This window comes from Carcharhinus amblyrhynchos, chromosome 5 (genome assembly GCF_965287045.1).
Source record: "Carcharhinus amblyrhynchos chromosome 5, sCarAmb.v2.hapA, whole genome shotgun sequence".
NCBI lineage: Eukaryota > Metazoa > Chordata > Chondrichthyes > Carcharhiniformes > Carcharhinidae > Carcharhinus > Carcharhinus amblyrhynchos.
In genome coordinates this window covers 64,833,963-64,852,664 of record NC_137328.1, presented here as the reverse complement: position 1 = coordinate 64,852,664, position 18,702 = coordinate 64,833,963, and the positions used below count along the sequence as shown (strand labels likewise).

At 38.7% G+C, this 18,702-nt stretch overlaps 1 protein-coding gene across 1 annotated transcript in view; it reads right to left on the bottom strand.

Moving 5' to 3' along the window:
• aldh7a1 (aldehyde dehydrogenase 7 family, member A1) overlaps nt 1-12,093 on the bottom strand; it is a 50,526-nt gene extending 38,433 nt beyond the window's left edge. Inside the window, exons 1-4 of the mRNA XM_080188936.1 lie at nt 11,804-12,093; nt 6,845-6,898; nt 6,588-6,653; nt 1,774-1,854 (exon numbers count right to left, since the gene is read on the bottom strand). Of these exons, the coding sequence (XP_080045062.1) occupies nt 1,774-1,854; nt 6,588-6,653; nt 6,845-6,898; nt 11,804-11,989 (387 nt within the window). The 5' untranslated portion in view covers nt 11,990-12,093. The remainder of the gene's footprint in view (nt 1-1,773; nt 1,855-6,587; nt 6,654-6,844; nt 6,899-11,803) is intronic.
• Between the last annotated feature and the right edge of the window lie 6,609 nt (nt 12,094-18,702).

Here is an 18,702-nt window from a genome sequence, read left to right as displayed (position 1 = left end):
AGCTCTGGCCATGCTAAATTGCCCTTTAGTGTCTCAAAATGTGTAGGTTAGATGGATTAGCCATGGTAAATGTGTGAGGTTACAGGGATAGGGTGGGGGACAGGGTCTAGGTAAGATGTTTTGTCAGAATTAGTGCAGACTCGATGGGCCAAATGGCTTTCTTATGCACTGTAGGGATTCTTTGATTCTAGAATAGGAATGAGTCCTTATTGGAAGCAGGATGTCAGATGCTATAGTCAAAGTAGTTGAGGGAGTCGGTAGATTTGTAATGAATCTTGGGAGACAGTCTATCACTGAAAAAGGAGACAGGTGTCAAGGGAGGTGTCAGAGATGGACCATGCAAAGATGAGAGGAGTGAAAGCTGGAAGCAAAATTGATCAATTCTTCCAACTCCAGGTGAGAGCATGAAGCAGCACCAATACAGTCATAGACTTAATGGAAAAAGAGTTGTGGGAGCGGGTCCGAATAGAACTAGAACAAGGAACGTTCCCAATAATGCACAAAAAGATGGGCATAACTGGGGCTATGTGGGTAGAACAAATTCAGTCAGGCAAAGGAGAGTGGCGGCAGATGGGGATTGTTCAGGCCTCTGCTTAAGGGAAAAGTGGAAAACCCTCAGGCTATCCTGATGGGGGATGGAGGTGTAGATGGATTGGACGTTCATAGTAAAGAGGGGGCAGTTGGGACCTCTGACTTCCTGTGAACAGTGTAGTTAGTGAGAGGCCTCTAAATAAATGTTTTTCATCAATTGTATATCTGGCAGACCATCACATTCCATCACAGATCCAATTTCAAAAATAAATAAAGAACCCAGAAATGTAAGAACAATAAAGCTAACAAAAATAAATTTTCAATTTTTTGACCAGAGAATCCAACTGGCTTATCAGCTTTTAATTACCATGCCCTTTTCCTATTAAAACAGGGCATCACCCGACTTCCTGTGAGAAGCACCAAGGAATAATTGCGGCTGTGGGGTTAAGCTGCATTTTCCCAAAATGTTGTATTGCCATTGGAGCGCTTTCTAAAAGGTATATCTCCAATGCTTACAAAAAGCCAAACAAAACCACAACTGTTACAGCGGCTTAGCAAGTTGATTTCCGGGAAAGTTAAACAATAGACTGGTTGGAGTCCATTTTCAGTAATCATCTACTACTCTTTCAAGGTTCACTTATAATGGTCATTTGGGACAAAGTATCTGTACAGTCAAACCTCAGCTCAACATTCTGAACAGACCCAAGCTGGGAATCGAACCCAAATGATTATTTGGTAATGTGCCTTATCGTAGTAATTGTCCCTACTATAAGTCCCCCAATCAGAGGGTACTTACAAAATTCAAGCTCCATGCTAATGATTGATTTTCTTCTAAAAAAGATTGGTTTGCATCTACAATTTAGCAGTATGATTTATGGAATAGACTGGGAGGACATTCATCTACAATCTAGGGCACAGTTCATGGGGAAACAGAAGTTATGCTGTTACTATGTAACAGAATAAAGTTGGGTGCAGGAAGAAGTCTCTCAACATGAAGTGAAAGTCCAACAGCTTTACTCGATTGCTGATTTATGAATTCAGAATTTCAGGCAAGATACAGAAATTAAGTTAGATGGTGCGATGCCAAGAGCAACATCAAACTGGCAACAAAGCATTTGCTAAATACGAGGCTTTTGCACAAAATGGCAAATCCAATTTGTATTATCAAGTTTAATACTAAGAAAAATGACATACACAACCTATGGTTTTCTCTAAACATCAAACATGAAAATCTTTACCTACCAGGTTGCCCAGCACTTTAAGTTTCTTTCTCAAAGCATCTCCAATTTGCCTCACTATTTCTCCTCGCTTTGGTGCAGGAATCTGGACAAGACAAAAAAAAGAAAGTTTTTTTCATCCTCTATCCATTGGGCTCAAATTTCAAATATTAAAGAGATTGGTTCACAGAATCACAAAAAAAATTTAAAGAGATCCAAAAGAGAGAGGTCATGTCCCCTTTTCTTCTTTCTTTGTCACTTTTTTTTTGGCTCACGTTCAATCCTTGTTACCCCTTGCGATGCCTTGCCCTTATATTGTGGCTTGTTGTCTTCTTGCCACCCAAAAAGTTAAAGAATATAGCAAAAGTAGTAAAAACAAATATTCACTCTCTGCAATGGAGTGGATGGAATTAGAAGGACAGATTTTGTAGTCAGAGTTACTTGAAATATCAACTTGGTTTCTGGTCATCTTTTCAATGACCTTCAAGCTGCTATTCCAAAATATATTTAAAGAAAATATTTAAATATGGTTGTAAAATCCTTGCTTGGACAAGCCTAATCAGATAAAGCACCCTACATCTTTATTTTGGTGTTTCCACATCAAACAATGCTGCCCTAATGAAATTAAATTTCTATTTGGAAAAAGTACAGTTGGTTAAACCAGGAACTACAACTACTGAAAATAATAATAGGACTGCTCGGCTGTTTCAGTTTAAAACACTAGAGCCTTGTACCCAGATGAGTTATCTTTAGAAAACAACTTAAATATACGAGATCATTTATTGTAGAACCTATGTCTAAATCTCAGCCTGAGGAGAATTGACACCTCCCCTGCAATTACCTATATAAAATCTTGGTCATCATAACCTAGTTCATCATTAGTATTAAATCATCATTAAATTAGCAAAAATCACTTAAATGTTGGGTGATAGGGTAGAATATTTTAAATTGACACAACACACACACTTTGCGGTTAAAAGAGTAACCATGGCCCAGATTTTTGTCATGACAATGAAGCTCTCTCTCATGGTGAACACCCCCTGAGAACATAGCTAATGATATCCTTTAGGCACTCACTACTGGAGATGGAATGAAACTACAAAGCAGCCATGTCATCACCAACAGCAACTTTGAGCAGGCCATTGTCATTTTAAAATAAATTCTGTTCCTTCAATCACTCAAGTGGAGCTCACCAATATGCCCCAGTAAAGGTTTCAATAATAGCTGTTGTTTGCTGCATGCTGCACAACATTGCATGCAAGACGGTTCTTCAACTAGATGGTGATGGGATCATGGGCAGAACTCAAACCACTCATTCATGATAGACTTTTATAATTAGAGATAAGCAGTCTCATTTAAAGAATTCAAATTGGAGCTGGAGTTCAAAGTGCACCATAGATTGCAGAGTACAAGTCAATCTTTGAAACCTCCAAAACACCTTCCAAAAACGGAGGTCAATTTGTGTGCCAAATATAAAAATCAAACTCCTCGTGTGGGAGTAGGTGGGCGTAGGTCACCATATTGAAATGTGATAAAACCACCACTGGTAACTGATATGAAATTAATGTGGCATGGTTTATTGAACTAATCCTGCAAAGGTACCTTTAACCGCAATCAATTTTAAAACCTGTTGAAGTCACTGTCTTCACATCCAATGCAGTTATTCTTTGGCCAAGGTTCCCACTCTGGGCAGATGTGGCATTTTCACCTTCAGAATCAACACTCCCCCAAGACAAATCATCTTCCGCTCCATCCACTGAATTGGTTACTCCATATTTTTTATGATCTGATGACACTTGGTGCATTCATAGCATATTACAATTTAGTAAAGAAGCCACACAAGTGGACTCGGCTGCCATCGGTGGTGGTATAGGCAAACTCGCTGGGGTCTTTTAACAGACTTCTGGATGAGTGCATGGGATTTAATGGGATTGAGAGTTATAGATAGGCCTGGTAGGTATGGATATGATCAGTGCAACTTGTGGGCCAAAGGGCCTGTTTGTGCTGTAGTGTTCTATGTTCTAAGACATCAACCAGAAAAGCATGCACTCTCCCACTCTTTATCTCACACTAAGAAGCTGCATTTTTTATGTAGGCCATTGGGACCACCTATTCCACACATTATTGATTCTTTAACTTTGCTCTATCCACATCCATCCAATTGTTGCCACAGACATGCACTTTGGCAGTAAGCTTGACATTGGTTAGAAAATTACCACAGGCTTTAATTTTGTTTGTCAGTCATGCAGGCTAGTAACACCATGCATCTCGTCTGCTGTCATCTCCACTCCATACTTTGGCTGTTGGGCATATCAAAATTCACCATGTTGCTGACGTGACTTAATTGGTATTCATGCTTTTGCCATAGTCTGACGATGAATTGCTGGAAACTAGTAACTTGGGTGGTGAGAACTTTTGATAGACTGAGTGATCTTGTTCTTCTGCCACATCATTAGAATGTTCTGATCCATAACTAGTTATTGGACTGAAGGCCTTAGGGTTTGATGCAGACCACTTAAGTGCATATATATGCATTGCCTTTCTGGTGAAGATGTAACCATTCTGATGATTATTGAGGAGCCATTCTGATACACACTTCTCAAAATCAGGCCAGTGGCTAATCCCAGTTCTGATGGCCCATTTGGTCTTCATCACCTTCTTCTAGACAGCTTCCTACTTCTTTCTTTCTCACTAACACCAACTTCCCCTGCTGCAGCACATTTAATGAGCTAGCAAACATTATAATTTTTAGAAGCAGCTTTGCACTTCATTCTTAGTTTCTAAAAAACTAATTTCTGTTCATCATTAGCTATGCCATGCACAGTTTGCACTGTGTAGGCATTTCTTAAACTCCCACACATATTCTTTATCCTACTTTATCCCATGTGCCAGCTTCCAGTTTAAGGCAAGTAAAAAGTGTTTTTCTGCAGTGAGATATTGAGGCTGATTACTAACAAGACACATCATTTTGTGGCTGAACAGGGGAGACACCAAATATATGCAAAAGCATGACTTTAGGCACCAAAAAAAATGGGGTCCTCTTACACACCATGATCTATGGTATTTGGGTTCTTTAAATAAGTTTGGCTCTTTAGTGCTGTCTAGAATTAGCTGCTGGATCCTAAATACTTAAGTGATTCATTTAAGAAAAACGATTGAACAATTTCTGTGATCCTGTGTTCTTTATTTCTGTGATTCTGTGTTCTTTATAACATTCAAGGCTATGGGCCAAGTGCTGGCAAGTGGGATTAGATGGGCAGGTCAGGACTTTCCTGCGTCAGTGCAGACTCGAGGGGTTGAAGGACCTTTTCTGCAATGTGGCATTCTGTAATTGTATGAATTCATTGAAAAGTAAAAAGGAATCATATAATCCCGACAGCGCAGAAGGCAGCCATTCGGCCCATTGAGCTGAGGAATGATAGACTAGCAATTGAATCATAATTGACTAATTTCTTCCTGACAGTATTACTCATCTATATGGATTCTTTCCTGATTAAAACAAATGACCATTCTTGTGCTTTCAGTGAGTGTTTTACAAACTGTTCAGTCATAGAGTTCAAGATTAATTTTGTCCTCGTTTGACTCATACTGCCCTGGGGTCTGTTGTAGAGTTGTTAATTGCTAGCTAGTCAGACTAACCTGCCAACACTGTTAATTTAACATGTTAAAAAAAACTGCAGAAATCAAACACAAGTCAGCTTCCCCAAAAGTTTTAACTACTAAAACTGCACAGTCAACTGACCAAAAGGTCCAAAGTTCATTCTGCAACTTGTGTTAGCTGATCTTATCCAGAGGTATCAGTAGAAATGCTACAATTGCGCAAAGTAAATCCTGTGTCAAGATGGGGAAATAAATATACCAACCAAACCTTAATGAAAGTGGAAAAAAATTACCCACTATTGGCAGAGTCTGGAAACAGGCTAGATTAGCATGTGGGCAGCTCAGTCTCTGAAATACCTCAGCAAGGAAGCTCAAAAATCAGCTGGCAACCTACCACAAAATTGCCTTTTAAAAGTAACTAGCACTCAACAAGAAGTAGTATTATGTATTCAGATATTGACTGTGTCTGGCTCGCTTTATAAACTAACAAATTTTATATATTTAGAGGAACTTTTACAACAGAAGAGAAAATGGGGTATGTTATTTAAATAAATAATTATTTATCATTATACCATTATTTTTGGGTAGTTAAAAAATCAGAATGATACAAAAGCAAATTGAATTTATAGTGAACTATTCAAGTAAAGAAAATCCCAATGTGCTTTCAGAGAAAAATATAAATAACTGGTCATGGAGTTAATATCTCGAGAGATATCTGATAAACTTACCTAAGATATAAGTTGGAATAAGATAAGGAGCCAAACGGAGTGGCAAAGAGGTTGAAGTATTCTAGAATGTAGGCTGATGTAACTAAAGGCCCTGTTGGTATTTGGTGGAGCAAAGTGTGGGATTGGAAAGGAAGCCACAACTGTTAACTGAGAAAGGAGCAGGAGCTTACAAAGAAAGCATGGAGTGAGACCACAAAGGAACTTGTAAAGAAAATATCAGGATTGCACATTTATTAATTAGGAACAAGATAATGTTCCAGTAGGGCCTAATTCTGAAGAGAGTAGATGCAGGAAAGTTTTGGAAAACTGGAGGATAGAGCTTGACATTCCACTGAGGAAGATATTGCAGAAATCAAAGCTAATGGTGGCCCAGCTAAATTATAGGTTAGTAATGATTCCCAGGATGTTGACAAGTGACAGCTGTTGAAAATCAGCAGAAAGAAGTCATAGGCATTATTTTCTACTCCAACTTAGTAAATACTTTTTGGAAATAAAAGTTGAGAACACTTACATCAGCCCAAATTTTCCAAGCTTCATTTGCCTTTCGTACCGTCTCTTCATAGTCTTCCAAAGTGGCCTGCAAAACAACAAAGTTAAAAAGTTAGAAACAAGTATACTTATTAGTCACAAGTAGACTTACATTAACACTGCAATGAAGTTACTGTGAAAACAAATTTGCATCACCACGTCTGACAATGCCTCCGAACAGTATGTTAATAATTTAGCAGTATCATCAAGTTTCCAGTCGGAATACATAAAAATAATTACCTGTCTTACTCTGGCTATTGGTTCATTGTTGGCAGGGCAATAGGAAGTGACAACCTGCAGATAAAGTAAAATGGAATAATTTGATCAATACAGTCTTTGAAGATCAAAAACTAATTAGAGACCACCTTTTATGTCGTATGTAATCAGGTCAAGAAAATACAAACAGAAAGAGATGCTAAGGTATGAAAGAAGCTCGGAGAATGATTTTGAGGAGGTTTTCAAGAGATAGAAATGCAATAAGACTTGGGGAGAGGTTCAGACCAGATGATGGAAGAATAAATAGCGAATGTAGATGAATTGTTAGAAAATACACTTCCAGTTTTGAATTCTGCACCATTTTCCTCAATCTCAAAGTCCATCCTCCAATTCATCCAAAACTGTGATGCGTTTATTCTGAACTAAGCCCTAATTAATGAATTCGAAATCCCTATTTTGTTTCAAACAAATTATTCTGTGGTCCCATCTCATACCATCTGTGGGAAGAAGGGGGTATATTTAAGTTTGCAGGAGACCAGAAGATTGGTACAGTGGTTATTAGTGAAGAAGGTGGTCTTAGGTGGCAAGAAGATGTAGACGGGTTAGTCAGATGGGCAGATCAGTGGCAAATGGAATTCAACCTTGAAAAGTGCGAGATGATGCACTTTGGAAGGAGTAAACAGACTAGGGAGAACTCAATGAATGGCAGGACGCTCAGATGAATAGAAGGATCTAGGGATACCTGTCCACAGATTCCTGAAGGCAGCAGTACAGGTTAACAGGGTAGTTAAGAAGGCATACGGGATACTTTCCTTTATTTTTCATAATACAGTTATGATGGAGCTGTACAAAATTTTATTTAGGCCACAGGTGGAGGACAGTGTGGAGTTCTAGTAGCCTCATGCTAGGAAGAATGTGATTGCACTAGAGAGGGTGCAGAAGAGATTCACCAGGATGTTGGCAAGGATAAAGCATTTGAGCTATGAAGAGAGGCTGGATAGGCTTTCTTTTTCTTTAGAGCAGACAAGGTTGAAGGGGTGCCTGATTGAGGTGTTTAAGATTATGAGGGATATGGACAGGGTGTATAAGAAGTAACAGTAGGATTAGTGCAGATTTAGTGTAGTTTTGTCAGTGCATTCTCAATGGGTCTCTTCTGTGCTGTATGATCCTATCTCTGTAGCCTCCTGTTCCTTGGACATCTCACTCTTCACTTGATCATATACGTAGGCAGAGAGGAAGTCTGAATATCAACAGACTTGCTGTATTTTTTTTATTCTTTCCTGTAGGCATCATTGGCAAGGTCAGTATTAATTACCCTTGAACTGAGTGGTCGTTTCAGAGAGCAGTTAAGAGTCAACCACGTGGCCGTGAGTCTGGAGTAATATGTAGGCCAGGTAAGGACAGCAGATGTTCTTCCCCAAAGGACATTAGTGATCCTGATGGGTTTTTATGACAATTGACAATGGTTTCTTGGTCATTAGACTTCTAATTCCAGATTTTTATTGAATTCAAATTCCACCACCTACCATAGTGGGATTCAAACCAAGTCCCCTAGGTATCTGAATCACCAGTCCAGTGACAATATCGCTTTAGCTAAACCTACAACAAATATTAAGGGATGTGATGCTGAGGGAAACAGATGGATCGACAACAGAAAACAAAGAATAGAAATAAACTACCACCTTCTTCATTTAGATACATAATCAATATGGATATATTTTTTACAGGAAGAATTATATGTAAATCCAAGGAAGCAGTGTTAGGAGGCATAGTTGTAGACTACAAGAGACTGAACAAAGCCACCGATTAACTGTTCTTGCAGAGAAGTGGAGATTACTAAGAAGTACGTAGTGACCTGTTTTGGAACTCACCAGGTTTTTCCATTTATTTTACATTTAAAAGTTCAGTTTCCAAATGAGAAGTTATACGCTTAAAACATACAATCGTAAAATTAAATATTCAGAATATTTGCAGAAAGCAACTATTCATTATCATAACTGCACTAACTGCTAGAGAAATCCAATGATAATCTCATTAGCCTGCTCACTCACTCTCTATGTAGCACTGTGTCTTCGAATTCAAATATTTATCCATATGTTCCCTTAAAAAATGCAATGGTCTTACAGTCATAGTCATAGAGGTTTACAGCATGGAAACAGGCCCTTCGTCCCAACTTGAGCATATCACCCTCTGTGGCACAATGTGGTAAGTGCCAAAAACACTGTAATAATTTTAAATCAATCAATACCAAGACAATGACTCCCCAACCAGAGGAATCTCTTTTCCTATTAACACTATCAAAGCCCATTATAATTTTAAAAACATCAATTAAAATAAATCTTGGCCTTTCAGAGAAATGATCCCACTCTCGAGTCTCTGCTATAGCTCCCAACCCTAACAATATTCAGGTGAAACTATCTGGTGAGCAGAAACTGAACTGAACTGAACTAGCCATTAAGGCTCCTTCAACAGCAGTTTCCAAACCTATGACTTCTACCACCTAGGACAAGGACAGCAGATGCATGAGAACACCACCACCAGCTCCTTCAAATCATTCACTACCCTGACCTGGAAACATTCCTTCACTGTCGCTGGGTCAAAATCCTGGAATGCCCTTCCAACAGCACTGTGGGTGTACTTACACCACAAGACAGCAGCTCACCACTACTTTTTCAAGAACAATTAAGAATGGACAATAAATGTTGGCCTAGCCATGAATCCCACATTTCATAAAAGTTTCTAAAAAGTGTACTTAACTGTGCTTTCTAAAAATGCTACACCAAAACTGTGGCCTAGAGTTCAGTATAAATATATTACTGATTTGCTGTATATTCTCTTAATAAACCTAAAAGGCTGACTTTTCTTTAAATAGCTTTCTTAAATGGTATTCATTTTTAGAGAATGTAAATCCATTCCCTTCAGTATCTTTCCACTGAATGTTTGATCTTTGTTTTTCCTCCAATCTTTAAATTTATCCACGTTAAATTGCTTCATAAAGCTATCTACCTGAACTACTATCCTGTCCTTAGCTTCTGAATTGTAACAGAATTGTTTAGCTCTTTAACCTTGAGGTGAATACAGATCAACATGAACACAGAAGATGGACATGTGACAGTTGGGACTGGACAGCTGACTAGCAACAACTGATATCAAAGCAGAACCAGTTCATACAACTACATAAGGTGGTGAATGTAGCCCAATCAATCACGCAAACCAGCTTCCCATCCATTAACTCTTCTACACTTTCCGCTGCCTTGGTAAAGCAGCCAGCGTAATTAAGGACCCCACGCACCCCAATCATACTCTAATTCCACCTTCTTCTGTCGGGAAAAAGACACATATTCTAAGGTCATGTATCAACTGATTCAAGAACAGTTTTTTCCCTGCTGCTATCAGGCTTGTGAATGGACCTACCTTCCATCAAGCTGATCTTTCTCTACGCCCCAGCTATGACTGTAACACCACATTCTGCACTCTCTTGTCTTCTTCTCTATGAACAGTATGCTTTATCTGTATAGCACGCAAGAAACAATACTTTTCGCTGTATGTTAATACATGTGACAATAATAAACCAATTCAATTCAAAATTTCCAGAGGATCAGCCTAAAGCTTTCACTTGGTTGTTGTGTCCACAGATCTGGATTAATCTGCTGTATATTTCCAGCATTTTTGGTCTGAGACTCAGATTTTGGATGCTGTTTAAAGGGGGAATGCTGGCCTTGGAAAAAATGCCTGGCTTTTCACCAAGCTGCAGAGAATAAAAGTAAAATATCAAGAGTGCTGAAAATCTTAAATAAAAACAGAAAATGCTGGAATGGCAGCCTCTATAGAGAGAGAAACAATGTTAACATTTCAGGTCAATTATCTTCTTCATTATTAGAAAGATCGTCAACCTGATAAGTCAGCTCTGTTTTTCTCTTTCCACAGATGTTACCCAACCGGAGTACTTCCAACATTTAATGTTTTTAGTTCAGGTTAGCACAGAATATGCTAAGCAGCAGTCCTAACAGGTACCTGATCTAAAAGATACTTTTGCAACTCACAGATCTGAGCATGACCAATTCCTATTGCAGAACATGAAATAACAACTGACTGATGTCAGAAGTGCTACCAACTAAGCCAAAGTGACACAAATTGTTACTGGAATTGGATCACATATTTGAAAACGCTAGATTAGGCAATTCTGATACACACTTTAGGGTTGGCTAATCTCCAGAGCTGTTCTGCAATCTTGAAGACTTAAAAGTTTAATTTCCTAGAGATTTCTGAACGCAACTCAGAAGACAAATCAAAAGGAATGCTTAAAACAACTTTCTCAGCTTCTACAAAGCTTTTTTATTGTGAAAGTATTGGAGATGAGATCAAGAGCTGGCACCTGACCAGGCATTACAAATAACCCCCTTAACTGCTAGAATTTCTATAGCCTCATGCCTTAAACTCCACTCCATCAGTTACGCTGGCACAAACCGATACTCCAATCCAAAAATGTGCAGGTTAGGGGATAGCCCCTTACTATCAGGGCGATTAATGGGGTTTCTGGGTGGGACTGTTGTCAGTGCAGGTTCCATGGGCCAAATGGCCTCCTTCTGCACTGTAAGGATTCTATGATTCTTACCTCACAACCTCAAAATTTAACAACAGTACCAATACTATCCACACCATTAATCTGCTCCAATGTGTCAGCCTTTTGGCTGTGGTTAAGCTACATCAAAAGTAGACTTAAACTGAAATGCTGGACTTGCTGCCAGTGGGAGGAAACTAAAAGATCAATCACAGCTTTAAAATATCCAAAAAGGTTGTTACCAAAATCTACTTTGTAACAACGGTTGTGTGCAAAGGGACGATTTCTTTTTAAAGCCTGCTTGCAATAATCGGTCACTGGCTTGCACAAGATCATACAATGGCAGCAGTTCCCAGCTTCTTACTAAGAATAGCCAGAGCTGGCTGCCTGTAAGTCTAGGGTGGTCTCTTTGCTCTCCTCACCTCTCCTCGCCCACCCCAGCTCCCGTTGTAAACGCCCAGGTTGTCCTCCTTCAGTCCCAGCTCTTTAAGCCAGGCGTAGCCGGGCTGCTGAATGAGAAGCGTGGACATAGCCGCAGACGGTCTCCAGCTGCAAAAAATGGTCTGTCTCAGCAAAGGCCTCGCGAGGTAAAGCGTTACTCGCTGCATCCTATCGCAGTGAAAGGCGAGTCACCAAAAGAAGTCCCAGCGCAATCCGTGCAGCAGCGAGTCTGAGCCTCTTACTCTGATTGACAGCAGTGGGTGCAGCCCCTGTACTGGCAATGAGCAGGAAGCGCTGCAGCACAAGCACACAACTTACAAGGCAAAACTTCCACAGGAACTCCCCTGAAAATATTAGAGCAACCCACGGCACAACAATGGCCGAACCGGTTATATCACCAAGTGTTGCCGTTGGCAACTATGTAGCTATTTTAATGTTGCAAATTATCAGACAAAAGTCGTCACAAAGCTGCATATGTAAGATTACTAAGGGAGGAGGTCAAACGCTTGGTTAAAAAGGAAATTCTTCAGGAGAAGGATGGATAAGTTGATGGAAGGAATTCCAGAGTTTAAGACAGGGTGAGGGAAATCAGGTTTGTGCAGAAGACCAGAATAGAAAGAATTTGGTTGTTGTTACTCTTCATTGTGTGCAGTCTGTACCATGTACTAATTGGTCCCTTTTAAATTGTTGCATAACATTTGCACAAATGCTTTAACATTGGTTGTGTGCAGCCTTTCTTTTACTGCACAGTATGTTGCGGGTTGCTGCTCCATTGAGAGTGTGCAGTTTAGGCTGAGTATTGATCATCACAAAATCACAGAATTGTTATTGCACAGAAGGAAGCCATTTGGCCCTTCATGCCTGCATTGGCTCTCCAAGTGTCATTCTCCTATCTTTTTTTCCCAAAACTTTGCTTCTATTCAAATAATCATTTAATGCCCTCTTAAATGCCTCAACTGAACTTGCCTCTACCACACTTCCAGTCACAAAATCCAAGGTGATGCCAGAGCAAGACGACTTGCATACCAGCATACCTTTTAATTCTATCTTTACTCCCCTTTTATGCACTCTCTTGTTTCCTTCTCTATGAACGGTATGTTTTGTCTGTACAGAAGGCAAGAAACAGTACTTTTCACTGTATGTCAATACATGTGACAATAATAAATCAAATCAAAAATCAAAATCAGTGTATTCTAGATCAGACCCACACACCCAAAACATCACATTTGCTTCTTTTTTAAAGTCACTTTAAATCTGTGCCCCCTTGTGCCCAATCCTATTACAAGCAAGATCAGTTTCTCCCTGTCTTCTCTTTCCAGCCCACGATTTTGAACATTCCTATCAAATCTCCTCTTAGCCTTCTTCTCTCCAAGGAGAACAGTTTCAACCTCTCCATTCTATCCAATAACTTAAGATTCTCATCCCTGGAACTATTCTTGTAAACCTCTTCTGCCCTCTCTCCAATGTGTTTGTAGCCTTCCAATGATAGAATCTTAGAATCCCTGCAGTACAAAAGGAAGCCATTTGGCCCATCAAGCCTATACCGACAAGATTTCCACCCAGGCCCTATCCCCGTAACCCCACATATTTACCCTGCTAGTCCACCTGACACTAAGGGGCAACTTATCATGGCCAATCAATCTAACATCTTTGGACTGTGGGAGGAAACCAGAGCATCCGGAGGAAACTCACACGTACTTGAGGAGAATGTGCAAACTCTACACAGACAGTGACCCAAGGCCAGAATTGAACCTGGTCCCTGGTGCTTTGAGGCAACAGTGCTAACCACTGTGCTGCCCTAAAGTGTGGCACCCAGAATTGTACACAATACTCCAGCTGAGATCTAACTAGTGTCTCATTTAAGTTCAGCATAAGCTCCTTGCTCTTGTACCCTTTGTCCCTATTAATAAAGCCAGGATACGGTCTATGTGCATGTACACCCAGGACTCTCTGCTCCCGCACCCACTTAAGAATTGAACCCCTTAGTTTATATTGGCTGAGGGAAGTTACAGATAAGGGATGAGAAGGCCATGGAGGGATTTGAGCACAAGGATAATAATTTTAAATCTGAGGAATCACCAGACTGCTAGCCAAATTAACTCTTGGGTGATAGGTGAACAGGTAGGAATAAGGTAGGAAATTAACAAAGTTTGATTAAGTGAGATTTACAAAGGGTGGAAGATGGAAGAACACCCACGGAAAGTATTGAAACAGTTGACTATGGAGGTATGAAAATAGCTTTTTAACCCTGAACAAAATCTGTGACCAAAGAAAGAAAAAATATAAAAAGCATGGATAAAAATTTTAGCAGCAGACATTCAATGGTGCTACCATTTCTGAATTCCCCCATTATCAACATCTTGGGAGTTACCATTCATCAGAAACTGAACTGGACTAGCTGGTCAAAGCTGGGTATCCGCAGTGAGTATCTCATCTCCTAACTCCCCAAAGCCTGACCACCATGTACAGGGAACCTGATAAACTCAGTGTTGAAATTTGTGTATGGGTATGAAGTAAAGTATTTACCCACCAGTTACTCAGTCAACAGGACAGAAGAAGGTACAGCTAGTATGTGAAAGTGAATTTAAAAACATGAGACACAATAATATCTGCCAAACAACATCCCACACACTGAAAAGTAATTTTATGATTGTGGAATTTCATTCCATCGGTATTAAAATATTGTTGACTTTTTTAAATAACTTTTTGTACTTTTTTCGTTTTTAGCTCTTTTCACCTCCCTTCTGTTTTTCATTTCATTTCACTCTTCAAGCATGGTTTGAAATTTAATTAAATCTGATTTTCAATTCCTGATTTAGAGTCTGCTTGTATCAATTCTTCAATCGGATTAGCCATTCCTTTTGCTGCTCACACATGCTACAGGCATGTTTTTAGAGCATTGTGTTGGGTAAGGTGTCCAATCATAAGAAGTCTCACAACACCAGGTTAAAATCCAACAGGATTATTTGTAGCAAATACCACTAGCTTTCAGAACTGACTGTTCCTTCATCAGGTGGGTGGGAGTTCTGATCACATACAAGGCATATAAAGACACAAACTCAATTTACATCAATAATGATTAGAATGTGAGTCTACAGCTAATCAAGTCTTAAAGACTTTAAGAGTTGATTAGCAGTAAAGATTCACATTCCAATCGTTATTCATATAAGTTGAGTTTGTGTCTTTATATGCCCTGTTTGTGACCCAAAAGACCCACCTACCTGACAAAGGAACAGCCAGTTCTGAAAACCTGTGGCATTGACTACAAATAAACCTGTTGGACTTTAACTTGGTGTTGTGAGACATCTTGCTGTGTTTACTCCAATCCAATGCCGGCATCTCCACTTCATAAGGTATCCAATGACAACAAATCTCCATTCAAAAACACGTGAAATGTCAGTGGACATTTGTATGTAAGATGAACACCAAACACTGGTCTATGTCAAAACCTAAGCCATTAAATTTTATGTACCACTGATTGTCTTGGCATTTTTAAATCCTTGACTACTCTTCCCAATTTCCAGTTTGATATTATCAGTGACTTGACCTCTTTGCATCAAATATTTCAAGAGGAATCCCCTTATCTTTCTGAAGGACATAATTCAGTGCAATATTCAATATGCTTACAATTTCATAACATCCATAAGAAAGTTTTCATTGTTGATTTTTCCTTTCATATATTTTTGAGCATTTAGTAGCAGAATTCATTCTACATAAAAGTAATGTAATAATTATTGAATTTAACAGAAATTATATTTGTGATGTTGTAAGCTGTCAAATTTGTTCAAATAATAAATAACACATCTGAAGCATTGTAACAATTGCCACAGTATCTTTTGATAGTTATCATGTTTACCCACACTCCTTGTTTGTTTACTTCCCTTTTTGTTTTTATTCCAATTCAATCCAATCAAGTCCAATTCAGAGTCTCAACAAGTTAAGAGATTCCCAATCCAAGCTGACAAGACAGGCTCTCACATCCTGTCTTGGGCTTGATCTACATGATCCAAACTGATTGGAGTAGGCATAGCTCCTCCTCCAAAGCTTGATCTCATGAGCATCTTGGCCAAAAGGCTGAGATACTGCTTTTAAAAATTGCTTCAAATGAAGCTGAAATGTAACCTAATGACTTCAACCAAGTCATTAGCATGTCGATACTACACTAAAGTTTCACAAGGAGATGGTAGCCCAATCAATTTTGCAAAATATATTTTGTTTGAAACTAACAGTTTCTAAGATATATTAAAAGATTGAGCACTACATTAAGGGGAGGTGTGGATAGTGTGGGAATTGAGATAGATGATAAGCCATAATATAATTGAATGCAGAATGGCCTATTCTTTTTATGTCCTTTGTCGCTCATTAAGTGATGGCTCTTTCATAGTTCTCTGTGATCATACTAATAATTAGAATGATTTACTTACACCTACACTTCTGAATCTGACTGCTAGTTTGATGTTCAGAATGAGAAACAAATTTCAAGGAGTAATCTCCCTGATATAATTAGGAAGACAGAAAACTGCAGATCAGATTAAATTTCATTTTGCCAATAACATACATAATTATTTTGTTGAAATGCATTTAATAGAAAGCACATAAATTTTTCAGGGTATCTGCAAAAAAAAACTTTTTACACCACTATGGTTGCACACAATGCCCAATGTTCATTGATCTTCAGACTGCTCAGTTCCTGAGGATTTTAAAGGAACAGGCCTATTTACACAGTTGATTCCCATCTACCTGTGTGAGACGGCAGAACAAATGAAGGTAAACATAATTGGGAGCATGGTGCAAATAAAAAGTAGTAAGCATATAGAAATTCAGAAGTTAATGAAAGATGGATTTGTTAAAGGTGTGTCACATTTGTAAGTTTAGTAGAATTTTGATAAATTTAAAGAGAAGTAATTGATAAGGAGAATATTGGAGAAGTTGGGTCAAGTGATGAAAATGTGAATCTTTCTAATGCCATTAAAGTGAGATGTCTCTTTGGATTGGAGTTAAAAAGAGAAATTTTACCAGCTCATAGTCCTATAAATTCATTTTATACAAGATCAAATAACAGTGCAGGATATAAACTTCAATAGTTCCTGAATCTTTGAAAATTGTTTTGCAGACTTACCTCCATCAATAAATAATATTGGGATACAACTTTGTTGAAGTCAATCCCAAAAACATGTGAAGACTGTCAGATTAAATAGTTTTGCTCAATTTTATTATCAAGGATATTAATTTAAATATTACATAATTATATTACTTTGTTTTTAACAAAGTTAAAGCACTAATGTAGATATGAGTAGCTTAAATCATGTTAACAAAAAGCCTATCCTTTTCCCTTCAACGTTGCTAATTACATATGAGAATGACACAACAATGGGAAGCAAAGACTGAATGAGATCTACCTACAACTTTACCAGCTAACAACAGACATACTGAAGTGTTTAACGAAGGCATGTTTGAAAAAAACAAGAAAAGATACTGATGATCCCACTGATGTCTGATACTCTAAGTTGGCCACTTCTCTGGCCAGTTCTAGATGAATTGCACAGCTAACCTGTTGCATGGAATTTCATACCTAAGGGGTGTGACTGGCCATTTCAAACTGACTCTCTTGGAAGGAAGATGTTAAAAAGGCAAAGTTCTGGATTTTGATCAGCTGTAAGGCAATGGGGACTGCTAACCAGCCAGATACTCATCAGACACTCAAATGTCCCTCTGGAGGACAAAATAACAAATCTCAAAATGTGCCAAATGATTTGGAAGTTGGAGATGAAAAGATCAAAAATGAGATTGCTTGGTCTCAACAATGACTGCAAACTATGGTAATCAAATTCATTTCTTGGAATACAAAGACAGGGATTTTTACAAATTGCTTCTGCCAGGAAGAATAAGGAGGAAGGTGGAGAAGGTCAGAGTCACAAAGGAACTACTGTTGGAAGAGAACAGTTGCAGGTACAGCAGGCAATAAAATAGGCAAATAGCATGTTGGCCAACATAGCAAGAGGATTTGAGTGCAGTGTAGGGATGTTTCACTGCAGTTACAGAGGGTGTTGGTGAGCCAACATCTGGAGTATTGTGTGCAGTTTTGTTGTTTTTACCTGAGGAAAGATGTTCTTGCTTTAGCGGAAGTGCAGAGAATGTTTACCAGACTAATTCCTGGGGTGGCTAAACTGTCATATGAGGAGACATTAAGTCAGTTAGAATTATAATTATTGGAGTTTAGAAGAGTGAGAGGAATCTCATAGAAACTTATAAAATTCTAACAAGATAGGACAGGGTAGATTCAGAAAAAATGTTTCTGCTGATGGGGGAGTCCAGAACTAGGGGCCATAGTTTGTGGATAAAGGGTAAAACTTTTAGGACTAAGGTGAGGAGAAATTTCTTCACCCAAAGAGTGGTGAATCTGTGGTTTCATTATCACAGAAAGTAGTTGAAGCCAAAACCTTGTTTGATTTCAAGAGGATTTAAATATAACTCTTGGGGCTAAAAGGATTGAGGGATATGTGGGGAAGGTGAGATCAGGGTATTGAAGTTGGTGATCAGCCATGATCATAATGAATGGCAGAGCAGGCTCAAAGGGTCAAATGGCCTACTCCTCCTTCTATTTTCTATGTATGTTTCTATGTATGTATCTATTTCTCTCTGAACTAAAAAGGTGTCTTTGACAAAGTGCAGACCTAAACCAAGTCAATTCCCGAATTCTACAAGAAACCAACCAACTTCAAATGGCCACAATGTTCAACAAGCTATGCCTCAAAGCCAAACAAAGGACTTATTTGTATAAACTTTTATTGGATTCTAGCTTTTTTGCTTCTGATGTCTGTGAGTGTCTGTCATTATAACTTTATTACTTTACCCTCAGGTTTAGTAACTAATATTCTTC